This window comes from Artemia sp. Qi Xiang Cuo, chromosome 17 (genome assembly GCF_049724085.1).
Source record: "Artemia sp. Qi Xiang Cuo chromosome 17, ASM4972408v1, whole genome shotgun sequence".
In the NCBI taxonomy this organism is placed as follows: Eukaryota; Metazoa; Arthropoda; class Branchiopoda; order Anostraca; family Artemiidae; genus Artemia; species Artemia sp. Qi Xiang Cuo.
The window spans coordinates 19606549-19627762 of record NC_142810.1 but is presented as its reverse complement, the minus strand read 5'-3'; the positions used below and the strand labels follow the sequence as shown (position 1 = coordinate 19627762).

Below are 21214 nucleotides of genomic sequence, written 5' to 3'. Positions count from 1 at the left end.
TGAAAAACTTGTTTTTTTTTATTTAATTTCTGACTTTTTCCTTTAATAATGCTGGGAAATCCGGCGCCCCCTTCGCAGTACTGTCCTTTCCCCCATGAAAACTTTTTTCTAGGAAATATCCTTTCGCTTAACCCCCGACCCCCCCCCCACCTAACAGAAAAAATCCTGCCAGAAAACGGTTCTGTAATTCCTAATAACCTATTATATATGTTAAAAGTGGGTGAAGTTAATAACTTTCAGCTCTCCCCCCGAGGACTTCGGGGGATTTAATCATTCTAAAAGACATATTTATTATATTTTCGACCATGCTCAACAAAATGGCTATCTCAAAATTTTGATCGGGTGACTTTGGGAAAAAAATGAGCTTGGGAGGGGGCCTAGTTGCCCTCCATTTTTTTGTCCCTTAAAAAGGGCACTAAAACTTTTAATTTTCGTTCCAATGAGCCCTCCCACGATATTCAAGGACCACTGGGTCAATAAGATCACCCCTGGAAAAAAAAAAAAAAAAAAAAAAAAAAAAAAATCCGTGATCTTTCTTCTGGCAAAAAATTAAAAATTACACATTTTTGTAGATAGGTGCTTGAAACCTCTACAGTAGGGTTCTCTGATACGCTGAATATGATGGTGTTATTTTCATTAAGGTTCTATAACTTTTAAGGGGTCTTTCAATCTTTTTTCGAAAATCAGCGAAATTTTCTCAGGCGCGTAACTTTTAATGGGTAAGACTAAACGTGATGAAACTTATATATTTGAAATCAGCATTAAAATCCGATTCTTTTCATGTATCTATTAGTATCAAAATTCCGTTTTTAGAGTTTCGGTTACCATTGAGCCGGGTCGCTCCCTACAGTTCGTTACTACGAACTGTTCGAAAGAAATTATACTGGAATTATAATTAATAGTGAAAAAAAATTATACTGGAATCCTTTAGCAACTGTTTAATGCATAAAAGATAAACTGATCCTTGATAACTAAATAGTTTTTCCTGGCCAAGTAGGTATTTTTTTTGTCTCTATTTACTGTACGGTAAAATAAAGTTCTCAGCAATAACGTTCTTCTGGGTCAATCAATCGCTTTTACATAATGCATCACCAATTTCCTACACCGTCTAGACTTATCATAAAACAAATTAATCAACAATATTCGCCGGACATGAAATTGTTTCTCCAGTTTACTGCAATTACTATAACCTAGAACCGCGTCAACGATTAAACTTTTAATAGGCCAAACAACTATTTTATAGGCTAGGCTATCATTTACCGATGTGAATGAACTAACCACAAGATATAACACAATAATAGCGTTTTGCCAAGCCAAGTAATTAACCTAAAAGGCTAAAAGAGCGTTTTTTAATGCATCTGAGCCTTGCATGATACGAAGAAAATGTGATATACCTAAATCTGTGATATACATAAATGTGATATACAAATGTGATATACAAAAACGTGATATACAAATGTGATATACATAAATCTGTGATATACAAAAACGTGATATACAAATGTGATATACATAAATCTGTGATATACATAAATGTGATATACAAATGTGATATACATAAATGTGTGATATACATAAATGTGATATACAAATGTGATATACAAAAACGTGATATACAAATGTGATATTACATAAATCTGTGATATACATAAATGTGATATAAAAATGTGATATACATAAATCTGTGATATACATAAATGTGATATACAAATGTGATATTACATAAATGTGATATACAAATGTGATATACAAATGTGATATACATAAATCTGTGATATACAAAAACGTGATATACAAATGTGATATTACATAAATCTGTGATATACATAAATGTGATATACAAATGTGATATACATAAATCTGTGATATACATAAATGTGATATACAAATGTGATATACATAAATGTGATATACAAATGTGATATTACATAAATCTGTGATATACATAAATGTGATATACAAATGTGATATTACATAAATCTGTGATATACATAAATGTGATATACAAATGTGATATACATAAATCTGTGATATACATAAATGTGATATACAAATGTGATATTACATAAATCTGTGATATACATAAATGTGATATACATAAAAAAATATAAAAAAAATATACATAAGAAAATGTGATATACATAAAAACATATGATATACCTCGTTGCTCATTAGCTCTCCAAGAATGTCATAGTGTCGTTCAGTTCCAAGCCCTTGAATAGCTGCAACTTGAAACGTTGAAAGGAGGGACCATTTTACACTAAGTGACCAATCGTACATGCCAACTGAAGTTATATACGCACTAATCTGAAAGACAAGTATAAACTTCAAAGATCAAAATTTGGAAATAAAACGGATTGAGGCGTTCCAATTTACAATCAAACGAGCCCCTTAGGAAGTTTCTACGACAACTCCTTCCATACGAAGTGCCCTAGTCTAAAAAAAATAAAAATAAATAAACAATACATTGTGCCCATATTGCTCTTTATTTAGGCAGCGCTGCCTTTGATTCCTTTTTATCTAAGCACATATCTTATTCACTTTAACCCAATGCGCCACGACAGGACACATTATTGAAGGTAATTCTTCACAACCATTGCATTTGACTTCTTAGCGTTACCGTAAGGTGTATGAGAATCTAAAGCATCAACTCAATTCGAAAGATTTTTTCGTCTTTCAAGAGGAAGAGTCAAAGATTCCCAAGCCCTCTCACTAGATAAGCCGCCTTAAGTCCCCTTATCTTCATATACTACATATATACAGCGATATTGACAGAATAGTTTGTGACAAATGCAGTGGCGTAATTTCATCAAAATTCTGAGGGGGGGGGGGCAAAGTTGGAGCCAATTTCCTAAATCAAGTGAAAAAGACAGTGAAAACTGAAAAAAATGAGCCATATAGTACCATAAAGGCAAAGATATAATAAACTGACCCGTTTCTCTGGATGATTGAATTATGAAGGCTTATTTTAGTTTTAACCAGATTTTTGAAGATACTAAATTTCAGCTGAGAGAGGGGAGGGCAGTGTATTGCATAGGTGCTGTCTTGCAGGTCCTACATCAGTATATTTTTTTCAAACCGAGTCTTTTCACGTTACGGTTTTTCTTTTGTTATTTATTTACGTGCTAAGACAAAACTGTAGCAAACCCAGGGCTTGTAATAATCTTTTATACTTATGTACAACTTTTAGAACCAGATACCGGAGCAGGGCAACAATTTCTATCAACTAATAAAATATAAAACAAATTGTATGAACATTTCTAGATTTCCTTTTCCCTGTTAGCAAGTATTTTCCAAGCATAATATCTCATATCATGTCTAAAAAGATCAGAGATCTATATACACACTTTCTAGTCAACTTTTATCATAACTATGACAATATGGGTTGCAAAGCCCACTTACTTTTAGCTTACCAGTAAAGGCTTGGCAATGGCTTCGTCCATTGCCAAGTGTGATAATTTTATCATAGCTATTGACAATATGGGTTGCAAAGCCCACTTACTTTTAGCTTACCAGTAAAGGCTTGGCAATGGCTTCGTCCATTGTTAAGTGTAATACTTTTATCATAACTATGGCAATTTGGGTTGCAATAAAGGCTTAGCAATGGCTTCGTCCATTGCCAAGTGTGATACTTTTATTATAACTATTGACAATATGGGTTGCAAAGCCCACTTACTTTTAGCTTACCAGTAAAGGCTTGGCAATGGCTTCGTCCATTGTCAAGTGTGATACTTTTATCATAACTATGACAATATGGGTTGCAAAGCACTCTTATTTTTAGGTTACCAATAAAGGCTTGGCAATGGCTTCGTCCATTGTCAAGTGTGATACTTTTATCATAACTATGACAATTTGGGTTGCAAAGCCCACTTATTTTTAGCTTACCAATAAAGGCTTAGCAATGGCTTCGTCCATTGCCAAGTGAGATACTTTTATCATAACTATTGACAATATGGGTTGCAAAGCCCACTTACTTTTAGCTTACCAGTAAAGGCTTGGCAATGGCTTCGTCCATTGTCAAGTGTGATACTTTTATCATAACTATTGACAATATGGGTTGCAAAGCGCACTAGGTTACCAATAAAGGCTTGGCAATGGCTTCGTCCATTGTCAAGTGTGATACTTTTATCATAACTATGACAATTTGGGTTGCAAAGCCCACTTATTTTTAGCTTACCAATAAAGGCTTAGCAATGGCTTCGTCCATTGCCAAGTGTGATACTTTTATCATAACTATTGACAATATGGGTTGCAACGCCCAATTACTTTTAGCTTACCAGCAAAGGCTTGGCAATGGCTTCGTCCATTGTCAAGTGTGATACTTTTATCATAACTATTGACAATGTGGGTTGCAAAGCCCACTTATTTTTAGCTTACCAGTAAAGGCTTGGCAATGGCTTCGTCCATTGCCAAGTGTGATACTTTTATCATAACTATGACAATATGGGTTGCAAAGCCCACTTATTTTTAGCTTACCAATAAAGGCTTAGCAATGGCTTCGTCCATTGTCAAGTGTGATACTTTTATCATAACTATGACAATATGGGTTGCAAAGCGCACTTATTTTTAGGTTACCAATAAAGGCTTGGCAATGGCTTCGTCCATTGCCAAGTGTGATACTTTTATCATAACTATTGACAATATGGGTTGCAAAGCCCACTTACTTTTAGCTTATCAGTAAAGGCTTGGCAACGGCTTCGTCCATTGCCTAGTGTGATACTTTTATCATAACTATTGACAATATGGGTTGCAAAGCCCACTTATTTTTAGCTTACCAATAAAGGCTTGGCAATGGCTTCGTCCACTGGAAGCGCAGCATATGACCAAAGTTTCTTGATCCTTTCCATTGTTAAGCGTCTTGCATCTTCCATCGAGGTTGCATCCCGATTATCCCTGAATAATGGGTCATTTTCCATTTCGCTCCATATTCTGTGCTGAAAAAGACAATTGTGTTAACGCCCCTTTCGGATTAGTTAGCTAGAAAGATGATAAAACATTCAATTCAGAAGTTATCTTGCACCGTCTACTGATATTCTTTTCTCTACCTTTATAAAGTTAGGCCTTAAAACTTCTGCATTGGGAAACTTATTTTTTGCCAAAATAAACAAAATAGAGAGTGTAGAGAACCTAAATCAGAATGACAATGGGCCAAGAAAGTGCAGAACAATCTCCTCTAAAGATTTGAAATAGAAATTTAGAGCGTCTAAAAGACCTTAAACAATTTGCCTTATTCAAAACGAATTAATGGTTCATATGATGAGAGATATGGTTTTATGAAACGTAATGAAAATGATAAAACAAAATTGCTATCTAAGTTGACAACAATCTAATTTGACACTTTTTTCTCTTCTTATTTGCAAAAAAGGAAGGAGGTGGGGGTGCGAACAGGTTCAAAGAAACGGGAGGAAGCAAGGAGGGCACAAACTATGGGACCAACTTTCAAAAACGTCCAGCTTGGGGTCAGATTCAAAATTTTGTGGATGTTAGCGTTTCCAGTACGTTTTAAGTCTTCAAGTCCACAACATTCAATGTCAAACCGTAAAAGAAAATAAAAAAAAAACACGGAAGTAATGAAGTAGCCATATTAATAGTCTAATATTTACTCTAAAACTTACTAAATCATACTGCAATAACAACCCTAGAAATTGAAGCAGAATAACAAGCCACTTTTAATCAACCGCTTGAATTGTAGGCTAACTTTGCATTCTATTATTGTTGCTTGCCCACCTCAAAATGCTTGTATGCGAGAATTTACTTCGAAAAAAATGGGGGAGGGATTTCAAAAGGCTAATAATACATGCATTATATAGAAATTCACAGAAAAAGGGAAATATCAGTGTAATCTTTAATATGGAAGATACATTAATCCTCCCCCCCCCCACCCCCCCAGGTACAAGTCCGACGTTAAGTGTTGAAAACGCCAATGCTTTAGGAGATGAGGTGCCTTCTTTTTTTGTAAGAAAAAAAAACGTAGTCTTAAGTTGGCAAATAAATTGGTTTATGGGGCGGGAAGATACGGCAATGATTTAGAAGAAACACAAAGACACTTTTTTACAGACAAAATTTCATACAGGAGTCAAACTATGCTTGTATCCCTGGTTTTCCCGGTAGGAGAGGGACCAAGCATATTTGCCCAGTACTCCTCCCACCTTGCAAGTACTGTTGCTTGGTTGCATAATTTCAATAATTCATAAAAGAACTTTAACACTTCTGAACAGAATTTACTGGTTCAAATTGGCCCAGAGCAATTCCAAGTACAAGAGCAAGATATTACAGTTTAAACACTTAATTCTAAATTAAACAATATGTTCCGGTTACTGACAACAAATGTAGCTACGAATTTGACTATCAAACGTATAAACCGTTAAAAAAAATTCCAACAACTGTTCATGAATTTCTCAGGAAACAAAATTGTTCCTAGAAATAATTATAGGCGAATTTTCTAACTGTTAAGTCTCGGTAGCTATCGCCCCATTTGCTTCACCAAAAATTTTATTTGCTTCACCAAAAACTATTTATGCTCCTTCGATCTTCAACAATTAGTGAAACCTCTTCATCTATGTAAGAAGAATCTTTGCGTACAACTAAAATGGATGAAACATATCCTAAAACTATTAAATTTGTCTATGTTGGGTATGAATCATTAAACGTTGGTTTTTACTTATATTTGATAATTCGTTGTTGTTGTTTTTTTTTTTTTTTTTGAATTTAATGGAGATAAAAGTTCAATAGAGGGAATAAATTTTGTTCAGTTTCTAATCAGTTTTTTTAGTATTCCTCAAAACTGAGGGGAGTAATATCTTCACCAGAAATGTATTTGCATCACCAAAAAATATTTATTCTTCTTCAATCTTCTGCAATAGGTGAAACCTCTTCATTGCCTATGAGGATTTTCATAAGAAAATTCCTAAAAATAAAATAAATAATAATAATAAAAACAAACAAATAAAACTTTAAGCACAAAAACTACAATTACGCGGTTCATAAGGCATTTTATATATCTATGAAATTGTAATTAAAGTTGCTGCCCGACATGTAATATACATTTTTGCTCAATGAATCCTTAGAAATTTCCAATAAAAGATTCTCTTTGGATCACTAGCATCTTATTAATTTGTATAGTAGTATTGTGTAATATGTACACATATTCATGCAGGCCTATTTACACGCACTAGAAAATAACGAAGGAGATTAGTAAGGAGTAAAATCACGATAGGGACCTAAATGACAATTTATGTTTTTTCTTAGTAGATTTCTAATATTATATTTTATTGCCTGGAACAATTTATAGTTTAAAAAGCATGTGTATATTTGCTGCTTTAATACCATCAAATTTGTTCTGAAGAGTGTGGTCACTTTTAACATGGTTATACGCATGGAGAGAACGTTTTTGCCCAACGGGCTTTTTAAGATTATTATTTTTGATTTGACCAAAGTTTAAGGGTCATACACACAGGCAGCATTGACTGGCATCATATTTTGATAAGGCTCAAAATGAATGAGCCCATTAGAGAATTTATGTTTTTCATCCAAGAAGAGGAGATAGTTACTCTTAGTTTTATACAATCTTCTCCATCCAAGAGTAATGCCATGTCTTTCCAACTAAATGAAGCCCTGCTTCTATACCGATCCAAAGGACCACTAGGAAAATCCTTCAAAACTTGTTGTTTTTCCATAATTGTCTTGTGTGCACTTTCGCAACCCTAAAAAAAGAAAAAATTAAATTTGGAAATACATTTTAGTCATACAAAAGTTTTCTAGTCTTGTCCTTAAAATTGATCCTTCATTAGCTAATATATACAAAATTAAATTACTAGATTAGTTGCGTAAACATGTGTATTTTTTTATTATTTAATGGAATTATGTGTCTTTAAGAAGTAAACTTCAATTTATTTCTTTTCCAATATCCTTCAAGAGGCCTAAGTCACGGAAATGTGGAAGAGGGAGGGGCAAAATGCATTTACCAACATCTAAGGTGCCGAGGGCGGGGGGGGGGGATTTTGCTTTTTTCGATTTTTTTCCAATTGAAATACCGAAAAAGGATATTTCTCAATGAGAATCCCCAAAAAATATATTTTCGAAATCTGGGAGGGGGAGCCATTGTAACATACAAACCAATCGCATGCAAGAAACTTTGATGAAAGACTGATTTTACAATGATGCCACTTGTAGCCTACTGAGGAGCGTTAGACCAGCAAATCCTATTGGAAACAATATTTTTTGCTTAGTTAAACAATAATTTAATAGTAATTGAACAATAAGCAAAAAACGTGCTTAGCTTTTTTTAAGATAAATTCAATTTCAAAAACGTACGTACTTAATTAATTTGTCAGAATTCATCTATCAACAAACCAGTGGCGACAATTCAAGAAATATTAGGTGAGGGGGGGGGGAATTGTTTTATGATTTGTATGTGAAAAAACGTGTATTATGAAAAAACGAGCTTAACTTTTTTTAAGATAAATTCAATTTCAAAAACGTACGTACTTAGTTAATTTGTCAGAATTCATCTGTCAACAAACCAGTGGTGGTAATTCAAGAAATATTAGGTGGGGGGGGGGGGAATTGTTTTATGATTTCTAGGGGGAGGAAGTTTGTCACTTTTTTTAATTTGGCAATGAAAATACTAAAAGAGGGCATTTTTATTGAGAATACCCTAAAAAGGGAATTTTTCAAAATATAAGGGGAGAGGGGGAACATTTAGTGGGGAGCTCCCTCTCATTGACGCCAATGCGCTGGCGTCAATATTCTGACAACCCCTTAAGGGATGGACACAAGAAAAATTACAGAAGCAGACACTTGACACTCTGAAAAGGGTGCTATAAAATTCGTTTTTCCTAGTTTGTGGGGTGGGGGGCACCTTCAACAAAAATAAGAATATTATATGGGAAATATAAGATGTCATGGATGACAAAGATAAATCTTGACGTCTTGGGGGGATGGGCCCAAAGCCCATTAAATCTTGAAGATTGACAGCTTTCAGGTTTGGCAAGAAAGATCTTATATGATGGTGACTATATTTTATCCTATTACTACAGCGTCATCCTATGTTTGAAATCTTATCATAGTCTATTCCCTGTGCTAAACCTATGTCTATGTCTCTTAGCATATTACAGGGTCATCCTTTTATTACAGCGTCATCCTATGTTTGAAATCTTATCATAATCTATTCCCTGTGCTAAACCTATGTCTATGTCTCTAAGCATATTACAGGGTCATCCTTTTATTACAGCGTCATCCTATGTTTGAAATCTTATCATAATCTATTCCCTGTGCTAAACCTATGTCTATGTCTCTTAGCATAATACAGCGTCATCCTATTATTACAGCGTCATCCTATTATTACAGCGTCATCCTATGCTTGAAATCTTATTCCCTGTTTGAAGTCTATTCCCTGTGCCAAACCTATGTCCATGTCTCTTAGCATATTACAGCGTCATCTTATTATTACAGCGTCATCCTATGTTTGAAATCTTATCTTAGTCTATTCCCTGTGCTAAACCTATGCCCTTGTCTCTTAGCATATTACAGCGTCATCTTATTATTACAGCGTCATCCTATGTTTGAAATCTTATCTTAGTCTATTCCCTGTGCCAAACCTATGTCTATGTCTCTTAGCATATTACAGCGTCATCCTATTATTACAGCATCATCCTATGTTTGAAATCTTATCATAGTCTATTCCCTGTGCTAAACCTATATCTCTTAGCATATTACAAATTGTTTGGAATTTTTTATCAGTTGCTGACCAGGCATGTATGTAAACAAGAGGGGCGTTTTGGCCAACCCCTTCTACCCAAATGCCAAGAGGGTTTTGACAAAAATACCAAGCACCATCCCTCCTGCCTCTGAAAATAAAATCCTATTTACATGCCTTGTGTCCATGCTTTTGTAGCTCTGACATTGCAGTTGGTGCAAGAATGGAAATCCTGGACACTGGAGAACTAATAAGCCTTATGCTGGACCTGAGGTTTGGATGCATGATAACCCTGATTTGTTCAACCAAAATAAGAAATTTCTTTATTCTTTTTCAATTACTTTGAATTACGTATCAATAAAAAGTCAATTATTTATTTCTTTTTTCTGAGACCAAAATCCTGACATTTGAATTTTAACCATACAACATATCCATGACTAACTTTTTTCTTTTCTTCTATTAAGAAAAAAAATATCTTTAAAAAAAATTAAAGAGTGGCATTAAAACTTGAAAGGAACGGATATTATTCTATATACTAGGGGGACTGACCACTGCTTAAGTATTTAGCCTAGTTCTTTACTCAAAGCTTTTATGAATGCAACCAATGTAGTTGATGGGTCTTTGCAAGTGTTTTATTTACCAAATGCCTTTTAAATATTTGAACTGAAAACGTTATAGTCTAAAGCAAATGTCCATCAATAAGCTGCTTAAGTTTTTAGTTCTTTACTAAAAGCTTATGAGTGCAACCAATTTAGTTGATGGGTAGTAGCAAGTTTTATTTACCAAATGCCTTTTAAATATTTGAACAAAAAACGTTATAGTCTAAAGCAAATGTCCATCAATAAGCTTTTCTACTCTTAAGGGTCTTAAAAACACTTTTACTACATTCTAAAAGCCGTTATATTTGAGCACTTGTTCTATTCGAGGCAAAAAGTCAAGCTTTGATATAACGAGCAGGTATTGAGGTGGGTATCCTCATATACTAAATTTGTTTTTTTTTTTTTTTTAGTTTTTAAGTTGGTATTTACTTTCATTTGAAAAAATGTGTTTTTTTCTATTTAATTTCCATACCATACCCAGAGTTTCTCTTAAAACCAGGAGGGCTACTATTCCCTCAAATCCCATTCTTTAAGCCAAAAATAAACTTTCGAAAAACACTTCATTGAGAAGTGTTTAATGTTTTAACATGTGTTTAGTGTTAAGTGTTTAGCTCTTTTAGTGTTTTTTTTTTTTTCAAAGTAAACTGCAGTTTGCACAATAAGAGATTTACTGTTTCATAATCTATACACTGCATACCTCATCCTTTATTAATCACAATATATATTCGTTTTAATGATCAAAATGATCTAGAATAAAGGAAACAATTTTATGGTATGGTCCCGGCCCTGGCCTGGCCAGGTCCAGATCAAGGGCTATCTTAAAGATAAGGTAGGGTACCACTCCTTCCTTCAACCCCCGTTTTTTTTATTCAAATTTAATATTTGTCTAACAATATGTCAGAAATGATAATCACCCCTCAAAAATTGGCACACCTTCAAATGGGAGGGGGTGGGTCTTAAATATCAAAAATGCATTTAATGTCACCATTCTCATGATTTTGAAGAGAAGTTCTTTGAATGAATCTATTGGCACAAAAATTCTTTTTGAGGCTTCACACCCCCACCCCCACCACCACCTAAAAAATATTTACAGGCTCTCCTTATATAAATGCTGATACACAATTGTGCATACCAAAAGAATATTTACTATATTAACTATTTACTTTTTATAGACTGTGTTTCTTTACAAATGATTGTGCCATTATGCAGAGGCACAGATCATAGATCATGTCTATGATCATTTTTACAGACTGAGACAGTGTTTTGCCAACGTGCCTGAACCTGATTTGTTCTTCACTAGGTTGTTGCAATCACTCCAACCATGATTACAGACCGAAACGGTTTTGCCAAAATTCCTGAACCTGATAAAATGTTCAAGTAGTCTGCTCTCTGAATTTAATGAATTAAATATATGGCGTTTCTGCATGAAACATTATCCGAAAAAACTGAGAACAGAATGGAGTTTTTTTGTTGTGTTTTTTTTTACCTTTGATACTAGCAGCAGAGCCTGTTGGAAGATACGCATAAGAAAACAGCAGCATATCATCTTTTGTGAGGGAAAACTATCATTAAAAGTTTCAATTTGATTCCACAGAAATGAGACAAAATGGACACACTTACCAAAACTATAACTTTAAAATACTCATTTACAAAAACAAAGGGTCCCCTCCTCTTTATCCATCTGTTGCTGGCATCAAGCCACAAAAGGGGGGGATACATTCCAATATCTAAGGGGGCAGGGCAAATCTGTTATTTTTTCAATTGTAAGTAAATATAATAAAAAAGGTGTTTCTCAAAATCTAAAATGGGTTTAAAAAATGGTGGGGGGACAGAGACCCCCCCCCCCACATTCTCTTCCTTCAATTGATGAGACTACCATCTCTGCATATATAAAGTAGTTTAATATTGATTTTTTCAATTGTCACTAAAACATGATTGTTGTTCAACAGTACATCACCAGAAGAGATTATTGATTGACAATGCTGATCAACGACATCAGCAGAATAGACCCTGCTGCGAGTTTCTAAACAGTGGTGTCATCAGGACTTTTCAGATTTCTTTTAAAAACTGAGCCAAATAAAATGTAATATTTATCTTAAAAAACTTTCTTAGATGGTTTAAAGAAACCTTATTCCAACTTACTGTTCAACTTCTGAACTAGAATTTTGGTACTCATAAGTTTAATACAGTAGTATTTTAATTTTTTTATTCAGAGCAAGAGAAATATTTTAGAATAGAAAATATTTTCTCCCAAAGTAAAAAGTGACACTCAAACAAATAAGGAGCAAAAGCCAGAGATCCTGATTAAGCAATACTCAACTCATTATGTTCTGCTTTTGTAACATTTAACTCCCCTCATTGATTTTGTGTTTTATCAGTAATAAGAGTTAGTAGCAATTAATGTTTCCAACAAGGGGATTTAAAACACAAAGAAAAGTTACTAAAAGTTAAAAAAAGATAAGCCATACGTTTTTTAGCCTAATAAAACTCTGTTAGAACATATGCTAGGCCACTGGTTACCAAACTGTAATCCAGGACTTCTTGGGGAGCTGCAGTATTGTCCTAAAGGTGACATGAAATATTCAATTTAAAAATTTGCGAAATTTGTTGAAATTCCCAATTCTCGAAAATTTAGTACCAACATTTTTTCAAATCGTGTATGCTGACAAAATTCCACTGTTTTCTTTCCAATGCATAGCTTTGTCCATTTTTTTCGGTCTTAACTGATAGTTCATTTGCAATTGAAACTACCTGGGCCCAATGATGCCTGTACACACCCACCATTTAAAAAACAAAAGTTCCCATCTAGACACCAATCTGCCTTGTTTAAAACAGCTAATGTGCAAACACGGCTTCTGTGCCAATGCTTGAGGGCTGTAGTACCATTGCAAGTTGAATTCCCATTCCTTTGTAGAAAGTAAACTGTTGTAAGCATTTCATTATTGATGTGAATTTAAAACATAATTTTTTTAATTGTATTTAAATAAATATGTCTTATTGGTTCTCAGTGCTGGCATTAGTTTTTGATTGTTAGACTACCAAATTATTGAAGCAAATCATTCTGACTTTGTTGCTAATCCTTTAAATCTCCAGAAAATTATTTGGTTTAAAAAACAAAAAGACAACATTTATAAACTTTAATTTCCAAAAAAAATATGAAAATAACTTTCAAAAAATAATATAGGTACATGTTAATGATCATTGTTAGTGACAGTCTACTTGTTAGTGATCATGGGAAGATCACTGGGATAGTTAACAATGAGATATCTAGAAACTAAAGCAGAACATTAAAACAAAGTCTTTTATAACTTCATAATATACGTGATGTTTTTATTAATCAGATTATCATGCTTCCTTTAATTACTACACACTTTTTAATGTCATTTCAAATAATAGTTCAGTAAATTATATACTTAATCAAACACAGAGATAAATTGTAGACTGAGAAGACAACTGGTTTAAGATCTTTTCTGGCAAACAAATTGTTGATCAACAACCATAAAAACAGATTCATTTATCAATTAAATAAAAAAAAGTTTTTCAACTGAAAGTAAGGAGCAACATTAAAACTTAAAACGAACAGAAATTTTTACTGATATGAAGGGGGTTGACCCTTCCCCAACATCTTGCTTTTTATGCTAAAGTTTTCTGTACTTTTAATAAAGCTTCTTATTACTCCAATTAAATGACCCTTGTGTTTCAGGAATTGTTCTTAAAGAATTGGGAAAAAAATCCAAACTTTAGTGTAAAGAGCAAGGTGTTGAGGAGGGGGCAACCCCCATCATATATGTAATAATTTCTGTTTATTTTAATGTTGCTCCTTACTGAATAACACATGAATAAACACTCATGTCTCCTGAGTGTTTATTTCATGGTGTATGGTTTTGTCTTCTCTGCGGTTTGACTCCCAGGCCTCGGGTATGTTCTCTTTTTAATCTTATATGTTATTTGACTATTCTTCTCTTTTTTTTAGTTTTTGCGTATATTGTGTTTTTTTTTTACCCCCCTTGTATCCCTGGCTATGGAGCCTTTCAAGGGGAATGAGGGTATTGCGTTTCCATTTTGTATTTATTGGTGAATTAAACTCTGAACTTTGAGTTGAAAAGACTTGCTTTTCTATTTAATTTCTTATTGTTTTTTAGATAATGCCAGGAAACCTGGCCCCACCGCCACGGACAAAATCCCCCTCTCCATGTTAATATCCTCTAGAAAATTCAATACTGGTGAAAATTTCCCCTGGACAATTACCCTTAATATCTCTATGCATAAAATTGAGACAGAAAAGAGAAAGCAAGACATATAAAAAGAATTTTGTATAGGAACTCTGGCAAATTCTCCCAATGTATAATTTCCCTTGACAAGTTCACCCCCTGGAAACTTCCCTCCTCATAGAAAATTCCCCTGTGGTAAAACTCTCAGTAGAAAATTTGCCCACCACCCAAAAATGTATGCATACTTCCCAGTAACAAATACTATGCATAAACAATGAGCAAATTTAATAACTTGAAGACCTTTACCCTGGGGATGTGGGGGGTCATGTTCTGTCAAGAAGTGAAGTTTGGTTAATGCTAATGAAATAAAACAAAACATGATGAAAACATATTACTTTATCAACAAAATTATGAAAACAACAACACAGAATTATGGAAGGGGGCCGCCCAGACTGCACTATATTAAATACGTAACCTAACCTAACCAAAATACCAACTAAATATTTAATTAAAATATAGCTACAATGTAGTTTCCGACCAAGCCAAAGCTAATATCGTCTGGTATAAAGACCATGAAAACCAGTTATTTTCTCATGTTCACAATAAAAGATCTTGAGTGTGTAGGCTAGAAGACAAAAGTACCAATCTTTCTTCTAGCAAAAAATATCAGCATAATAGCCCAATTAGTATGATATATCTATTAGTATTAAAATTCTGCTTTAGAGTTTTGGTTCCTACTATTGAGCCAGGTTGCTCCTTACTTACAGTTCATTACCACAAACTGTTTGGTAATTGTTGATCAACAATAATTTTCATGAGAACACAAATTGTTATTATTATTGTAAATAAATGGCAATATTTTCAAAATCAGTTGAACATTTTTAATTAAACTCATGTGTACTCCTGCAATCTTAACTATTTGTAAGCCTTTTCACTAGCCTATCTGGTCAAATTCAGAATTTTTCCCTAAACACAATAAAACTTCTTTACTATCCTTTGGAGGGACAAGGGATAGGTAATTCAACAGAAAGTACCTTATAATGTCTTATTTAAGGCAAGAGATCAAGATAAAATATAGAGATCACAAAACCTTTTTCCCAAATTAATTGTTTTTTTCTCTTCTAAATTGTAAAAACAAAAAAAAAATTTATAAATTTCTAGTGGGCCTTATAATTTAGCTAAGATGAAAGTGAAAATGTCATTTGATGCCTTTTTTTATGCTCTTTCAAAATTCAATAATTGCTTCTGGGGGTAATTGCATCTTGAGCCCTTAACCCTAGAAAGGCAAGCTTCCCAAAAAGTTACATAGATAGTAAGCTTTCATAAAAATTATTACTTGAAGAAACATTGACTTCTAAAACTCATCATAAAACCATATTTTAAAAGTAAGTGAGAATTATCAAAAACAGATCTCCAAATAGTGTATTAAACAGAACAAAAGATTGGTTTCATTTCTTAGAGTCACATGATAAGCATGAATTCACATGGAGTTTGCTGCTGAATAGCTTTTTTCCATGGTTGCAAAAATTGGTTGTCATTCAACAAATGCATGCTGGACAAAGGCTACAGGTCATTCTTTTCCCTTCTACAGATACCATTAAATGTATTTCACCTGTCACCTCTGTTGTTTGACTGATATTGGGTCTGATCAAATGCTGCAAAGTCGAGGCAGTTGCCTCATTTTTTCTCCATATTATTGGGGGAGTTGCCCCCAAACCAATAATGTGGGGAAAAATTATTATGTATCCCATGCCCCTTGACTATCTGGATATGGACCTCTCTTGCCCCCCTCCCCACAATAAAAATGCAGAATGTTCGCCTCTGGATAGGAGAACAAACAGGTTAAATCAGAAAATGGCCAAATTCTGAATTTTCATATTCTATACCTGACGAAATTTGCTACAAGCTTATAAACAACATTAGAAAACTGATATCACCTTATAGTCTGAAAAAGCTTAAAAATTACACAGTTTTAAAAAACAGAAATCAGTTTTCTTGAATAGGTGAAGAACTTACGCAGATGGTAAGCTTTCGTAAATTTTACTACTCACCCTTAATATTTCCCAAACTGGTCCAGATAATAAAACCTCAGTGACAGCACAAAAAATGGCTAATCTAAATATGAGCACATTAGGGAGGTAAGTTTGTGCAATGCATGTTTCCATGGTAACTACAAAAAGTGTTTTGGCGTCTTAAATTTTAAGAATGCTCACCCTTCTAAGGTTAAAGGGGCCCCAAAGGTATTTTATATGAATAATGAAAGAGCATCAAATAATGAAAAAAGCATCAAATGATGTTTTCATTTTCATCCTAGCTAAATTATATGGCCCACTGCAAATTTACAATGAAATTCCCCCCCCCCCATCCCCCTAATGTATAAATATATACCCTGAATTGGAACATACCCTGAATTGTTGACAGAAAAGTTTCAAATTGCGAAATTCAGTGTTATTTTAGTTGACAGGATTTGAAAAACCTGAAGCAGTATGAAAATGGTTTATATTTGAGTTGCCTAATAAACGAGGATTGAATTGTTATAAATAAGTATTTTTGGAATATATTACTGTTGAGCATCTATTTATAAATTAGTGATATTTAACCACTTTTCAATAACTTAACTTGTGTTGATAACTTATTTGTGTGGTTACAAAAATGAAATACCTTTGGGGCATCTTTAAGGGCTCAAGATGCAATTAACCCCAGAAGCCCATCTGCCTCAGATTGCCAAGAAACTGAGCAGACAATAGCAACTATGCTGCATAAAGCAACTATGAATTATACAGGGAACCTACTTATAGCTGGTGATTTTAACTTCCCTGACCTCATATGGAAAGAGGGATACCCGTATATATCTGTACTTACAAACAGAAGCACAAGCACAAATCTATTCACAGAGTGCCTTCACAACCTTAATCTCTACCAGAATGTCAAACAAGCTACTAGAGGCTGACTTTTCCAGAGACCAACTCTACTGGACCTAGTGTTCTTACAGGATAAAGACCAGCTTCAGAACATAAATTACTTACCCCCCTCTAGGAAAAAAAAAATCATTTAATCCTAGAAGTGAATCTGTCATTTCGTAAGATAAAAAATGATTACATAAAGAAAACTTATGTAGATTACAGGGCAATCAGAAAAGAGCTGGAAGGCATAGTCTGGTTACTTTTACTTCAAGGGGACATTGACCAACAATGGGCTAACCTAAAGGACAAGCTACTTACACTTCAAAAAAAGCACACATCAGTAAAACTCACACCAAAGTCCAAAACACTGCCTTTCATGACCACCAAGATATGCAAGAATAGAAACAGGAGGGGACAGTACTGGAGAAAGTACAATAAAGGAGGGAAAGAAGAACACTACCAAAAGTTTGCAAAAGCTCAAAACAAACTAAGAAACCTGACTAAAGAGCTTTATGCAAGTTATGAGTCCAAGCTAGCTGATGATAGTAAGAATAACCTGAAGAAGTTCTGGAAGTATGTATCTAGTAAGGACCGTAGCAGACAGTCAGTAAAATCACTCAGTACAGATGATAGCAAGGAAGTGACCAACTTGAAGGACATTGCCAAACTCCTCAACAGGCAGTTTGTGTTGGCTTTTACTAATTAACCAGATGGCCCTCTTCCTCATAGCCCATCATACTACATCCCTAACCCAATGCCACGTATTCTACTCTCCCCCCCCCCCCTGTCATCCAAAAGCAACTTGAAGCACTAGACATCAACAAGTCTGCTGGTCCTGATAACTTGCACCCAAGACTATTGAAGGAGCTTGCCAAAGAAATTGCACAACCACTATGCAATATATTCCAACTGTAGCTTGACTCCAAAAAGGTACCCATAGACTGGAAGCTGACCCATGTCACCACAATACTCAAGAAAGGTGACTGCGCCAAAGCCAAGAACTACAGACCCATCAGTCTGACCTCAGCAGTGGCAAAAACCCTTGAATGGATTGTGAATGGTGAGATTCTGACACATCTTTGTACCAATAATACACTTTCCCCCAACCAGCACAGCTTTCAGCCAGGAAAATCAGTTGAGACCAATCTCCTTGAGACATACAGCATCATAACAGATCACCTGGAGAAAGGACTCCCTGTGGACCTGATTTTGCTGGACCTAGCCAAGGCTTTTGACAAGGTACCACACAACTGTCTCAGATTGAAACTTTCAGCAGCAGGTACTCACATGGACCTGATTGATTGGGTCATGCACTTTCTGACTGGTTGGACTCAGGAGGTTTGACTCTTCACAGCTAATGGCAGACAAAGTTTTCTCTGAACCATGTGATGTTGTAAGTGGAGTTCCCCAAGGTACTGTTTTGGGCCCTACCCTATTCCTCATATACATCAACAATATGGTGAACAGAATAGAAAAACAACATCACTCTCTATGCTGATGACTCCAAGGTTTTCAGGCCTGCAAAACAACAAAGTCTGCCATGTGACCTTCATATAATCCAAACATGGGCACAAGATTGGCTACTTAAGTTTAACACATCAAAGTGCAGTGTCCTTCACTTTGGAAGCAACCACCCCCATTACCAGTACAACATGTCCAATCCCAATTCATTGGCTGACTTAGTACTAAAGATAAGTCTGAAAGAAAGAGATCTAGGAGTGCTGATAGATGAACAATTGAAGTTCCACAGCCACTGGCAACAAGCAGTTTCAAAAGCAAATTCAAGCCTCGTTCTCCTCAAACGCACCATAACCAGCTGTTCCCGTGCAGTCTTTCTAAGGCTCTATAAGGCTATAGTTAGGCCTGTTTTAGATTTTGGTACATGTCTCACCTCCCCTTCCTATAAGAATGATACCAGTCTAATTGAAGGAGTTCAGAGGCATGCCACAAAGTGCATAGCTGGCCTACAAGATCTCCCATACAACAAGAGACTGGAACACATGCAGCTGCCAACACTCATCTTCAGATGCTGCTGTTGTGATAAGATGCTGACCTACAAGTATAACATACAACCAAATAACCCACTTTTTACCAAACATTCAAGTCAGCACCATACAAGAAGACACTCACAAAAGCTGTCAAAATGTTCAGTCAATACAAAAACATGGCAACACTTCTTCTCTGAGCATGTTGTCATTGATTGGAATAGCCTTCAAGCTGAAATGGCAACTGTGCCCATGGCTGTGTCCTTCAAGTCCAGACTGGACAATGAAGGGAATGACAAGCCCTTGAAATATGACTCTCAACTACCAACTTATGTCAACTTCATTATAGGCTAATGAGTGTCTTGCTAGGAGGCTGATGCTGCTTTGGGCTTAAATTGCATCTCTCCTACAGACCACTCTTATGGCATGTCACTGGGCCATAACACAGTGACAAAATTTTGTCATCATTGGCCCAGAGCATAACAGATCCTGTACGGACCTTAATTGCTCTGAAGTTCAAATTAAGGTAATTAAGAAGTAATTATTGAATTACGAAAGAGCATAAAAAAGAATCAAATGACATTTTCACTTTCATCTTAGCTAAATTATAAGGCCAACTAAAAATTTACCAAAAAATCGTCATGATGTCCATCCATGAAATTTCTTACTTTAATTTGACCAACATAGCCTATTGAAAAACAACAATTTTAATTGTGGGTTGTTTCCATCTGTAAATCAACAAAACCTTTACTGGTGGCAACAATTGTTGAACAACAATGTCTCACCAAAACAGATTGTAGCCTAGACCAAAAATGTCACCAGAAAAAGCCTTTAATATAGCCTAGGCTAGCCTATGAGCTATAACAAAAGACTGCAGTGATTTAATAGGGAATAAAACTACTTGGGTTATATATGGGACCATCAAGAAAGGACTATTAGCAAGTTAATAAATTAGTATATTACACAATTCTTCTCAATTCCTCCTTGGTAACAAGATGTGAGGGTTTTAGTTTTACATAATTTTGCTCATCTGGATACTGATCTTTTACCCTAGGCCTAGGCTATGTCAATTATGGAAGCTTGTATATATTGACTAAAAACCAACATATCTACCCCTCCCTCGTCCATTTTCATGAATCAACCCTATTGTCCCTAATATTTTCCAACAAAGACCTAACTAAAGTCCCTCGTCTAAGACTAGGCTCTAGGGTATAGCCTGCCCTACTTTCTTTTGATTATTAGAAAATTATCAAAGAAGATACCGCTTAAATTATTATTTGCGTGTTAACAATATTTCTTTAGATAATATTTTGGATGGACAGGCCACATTACAGGCTCACTTTTGATGTTTGTCTTGAATTTTGGTGTAGGCTATTGAGTTATTGGGAATTACGTCAGCACACGTGTTTATATTTTGAAAATATAAATTGTGATTGTATTTTGCCATCTATAATAACGTTTTTCACTAAATGCCTAATGTAGTTTTCAGATCCCGACCTTAACCATACAACGTAAGTTCATGAAAAGCCCATGGTTGTTCAATAGGTTATAATTTTCAAACCAGAAGCAAGTTTACATCCTTAGAGACAAAGCCAATCGAAATCCCTTCAATTTTACAAAAGTCTAGCTGCAAATTTGTTTGACAAATTTATTCTATTAATAGATAAGCCTCTAGTTTCGTAAAATCATTATAAATTTCAAGAAACATGTTATCAAAATTTCATGTTACAGCAAATATTGATTAGTAATTTGACTTCATTTTATGAATTTTGAAAGTGGCACAGTATGTAATCACGTTACATAATTTTAGAATAATTTT

At 34.7% G+C, this 21214-nt stretch overlaps 1 protein-coding gene across 4 annotated transcripts in view; it reads right to left on the bottom strand.

The window, feature by feature from the left end:
- Acox3 (Acyl-CoA oxidase 3) overlaps positions 1-20807 on the bottom strand; it is a 71166-nt gene extending 50359 nt beyond the window's left edge. Inside the window, exons 1-4 of one of the 4 annotated variants that reach the window (XM_089103429.1) lie at positions 20736-20807; positions 7551-7703; positions 4776-4934; positions 2161-2307 (exon numbers count right to left, since the gene is read on the bottom strand). In XM_089103429.1, the coding sequence (XP_088959555.1) occupies positions 2161-2307; positions 4776-4934; positions 7551-7676 (432 nt within the window). In that variant the 5' untranslated portion in view covers positions 7677-7703; positions 20736-20807. Of the gene's footprint in view, positions 1-2160; positions 2308-3786; positions 3810-4775; positions 4935-7550; positions 7704-20657 lie in introns of those variants that run through there. The other 3 variants (XM_089103431.1, XM_089103432.1, XM_089103433.1) reach the window with 3 other exon arrangements.
- Between the last annotated feature and the right edge of the window lie 407 nt (positions 20808-21214).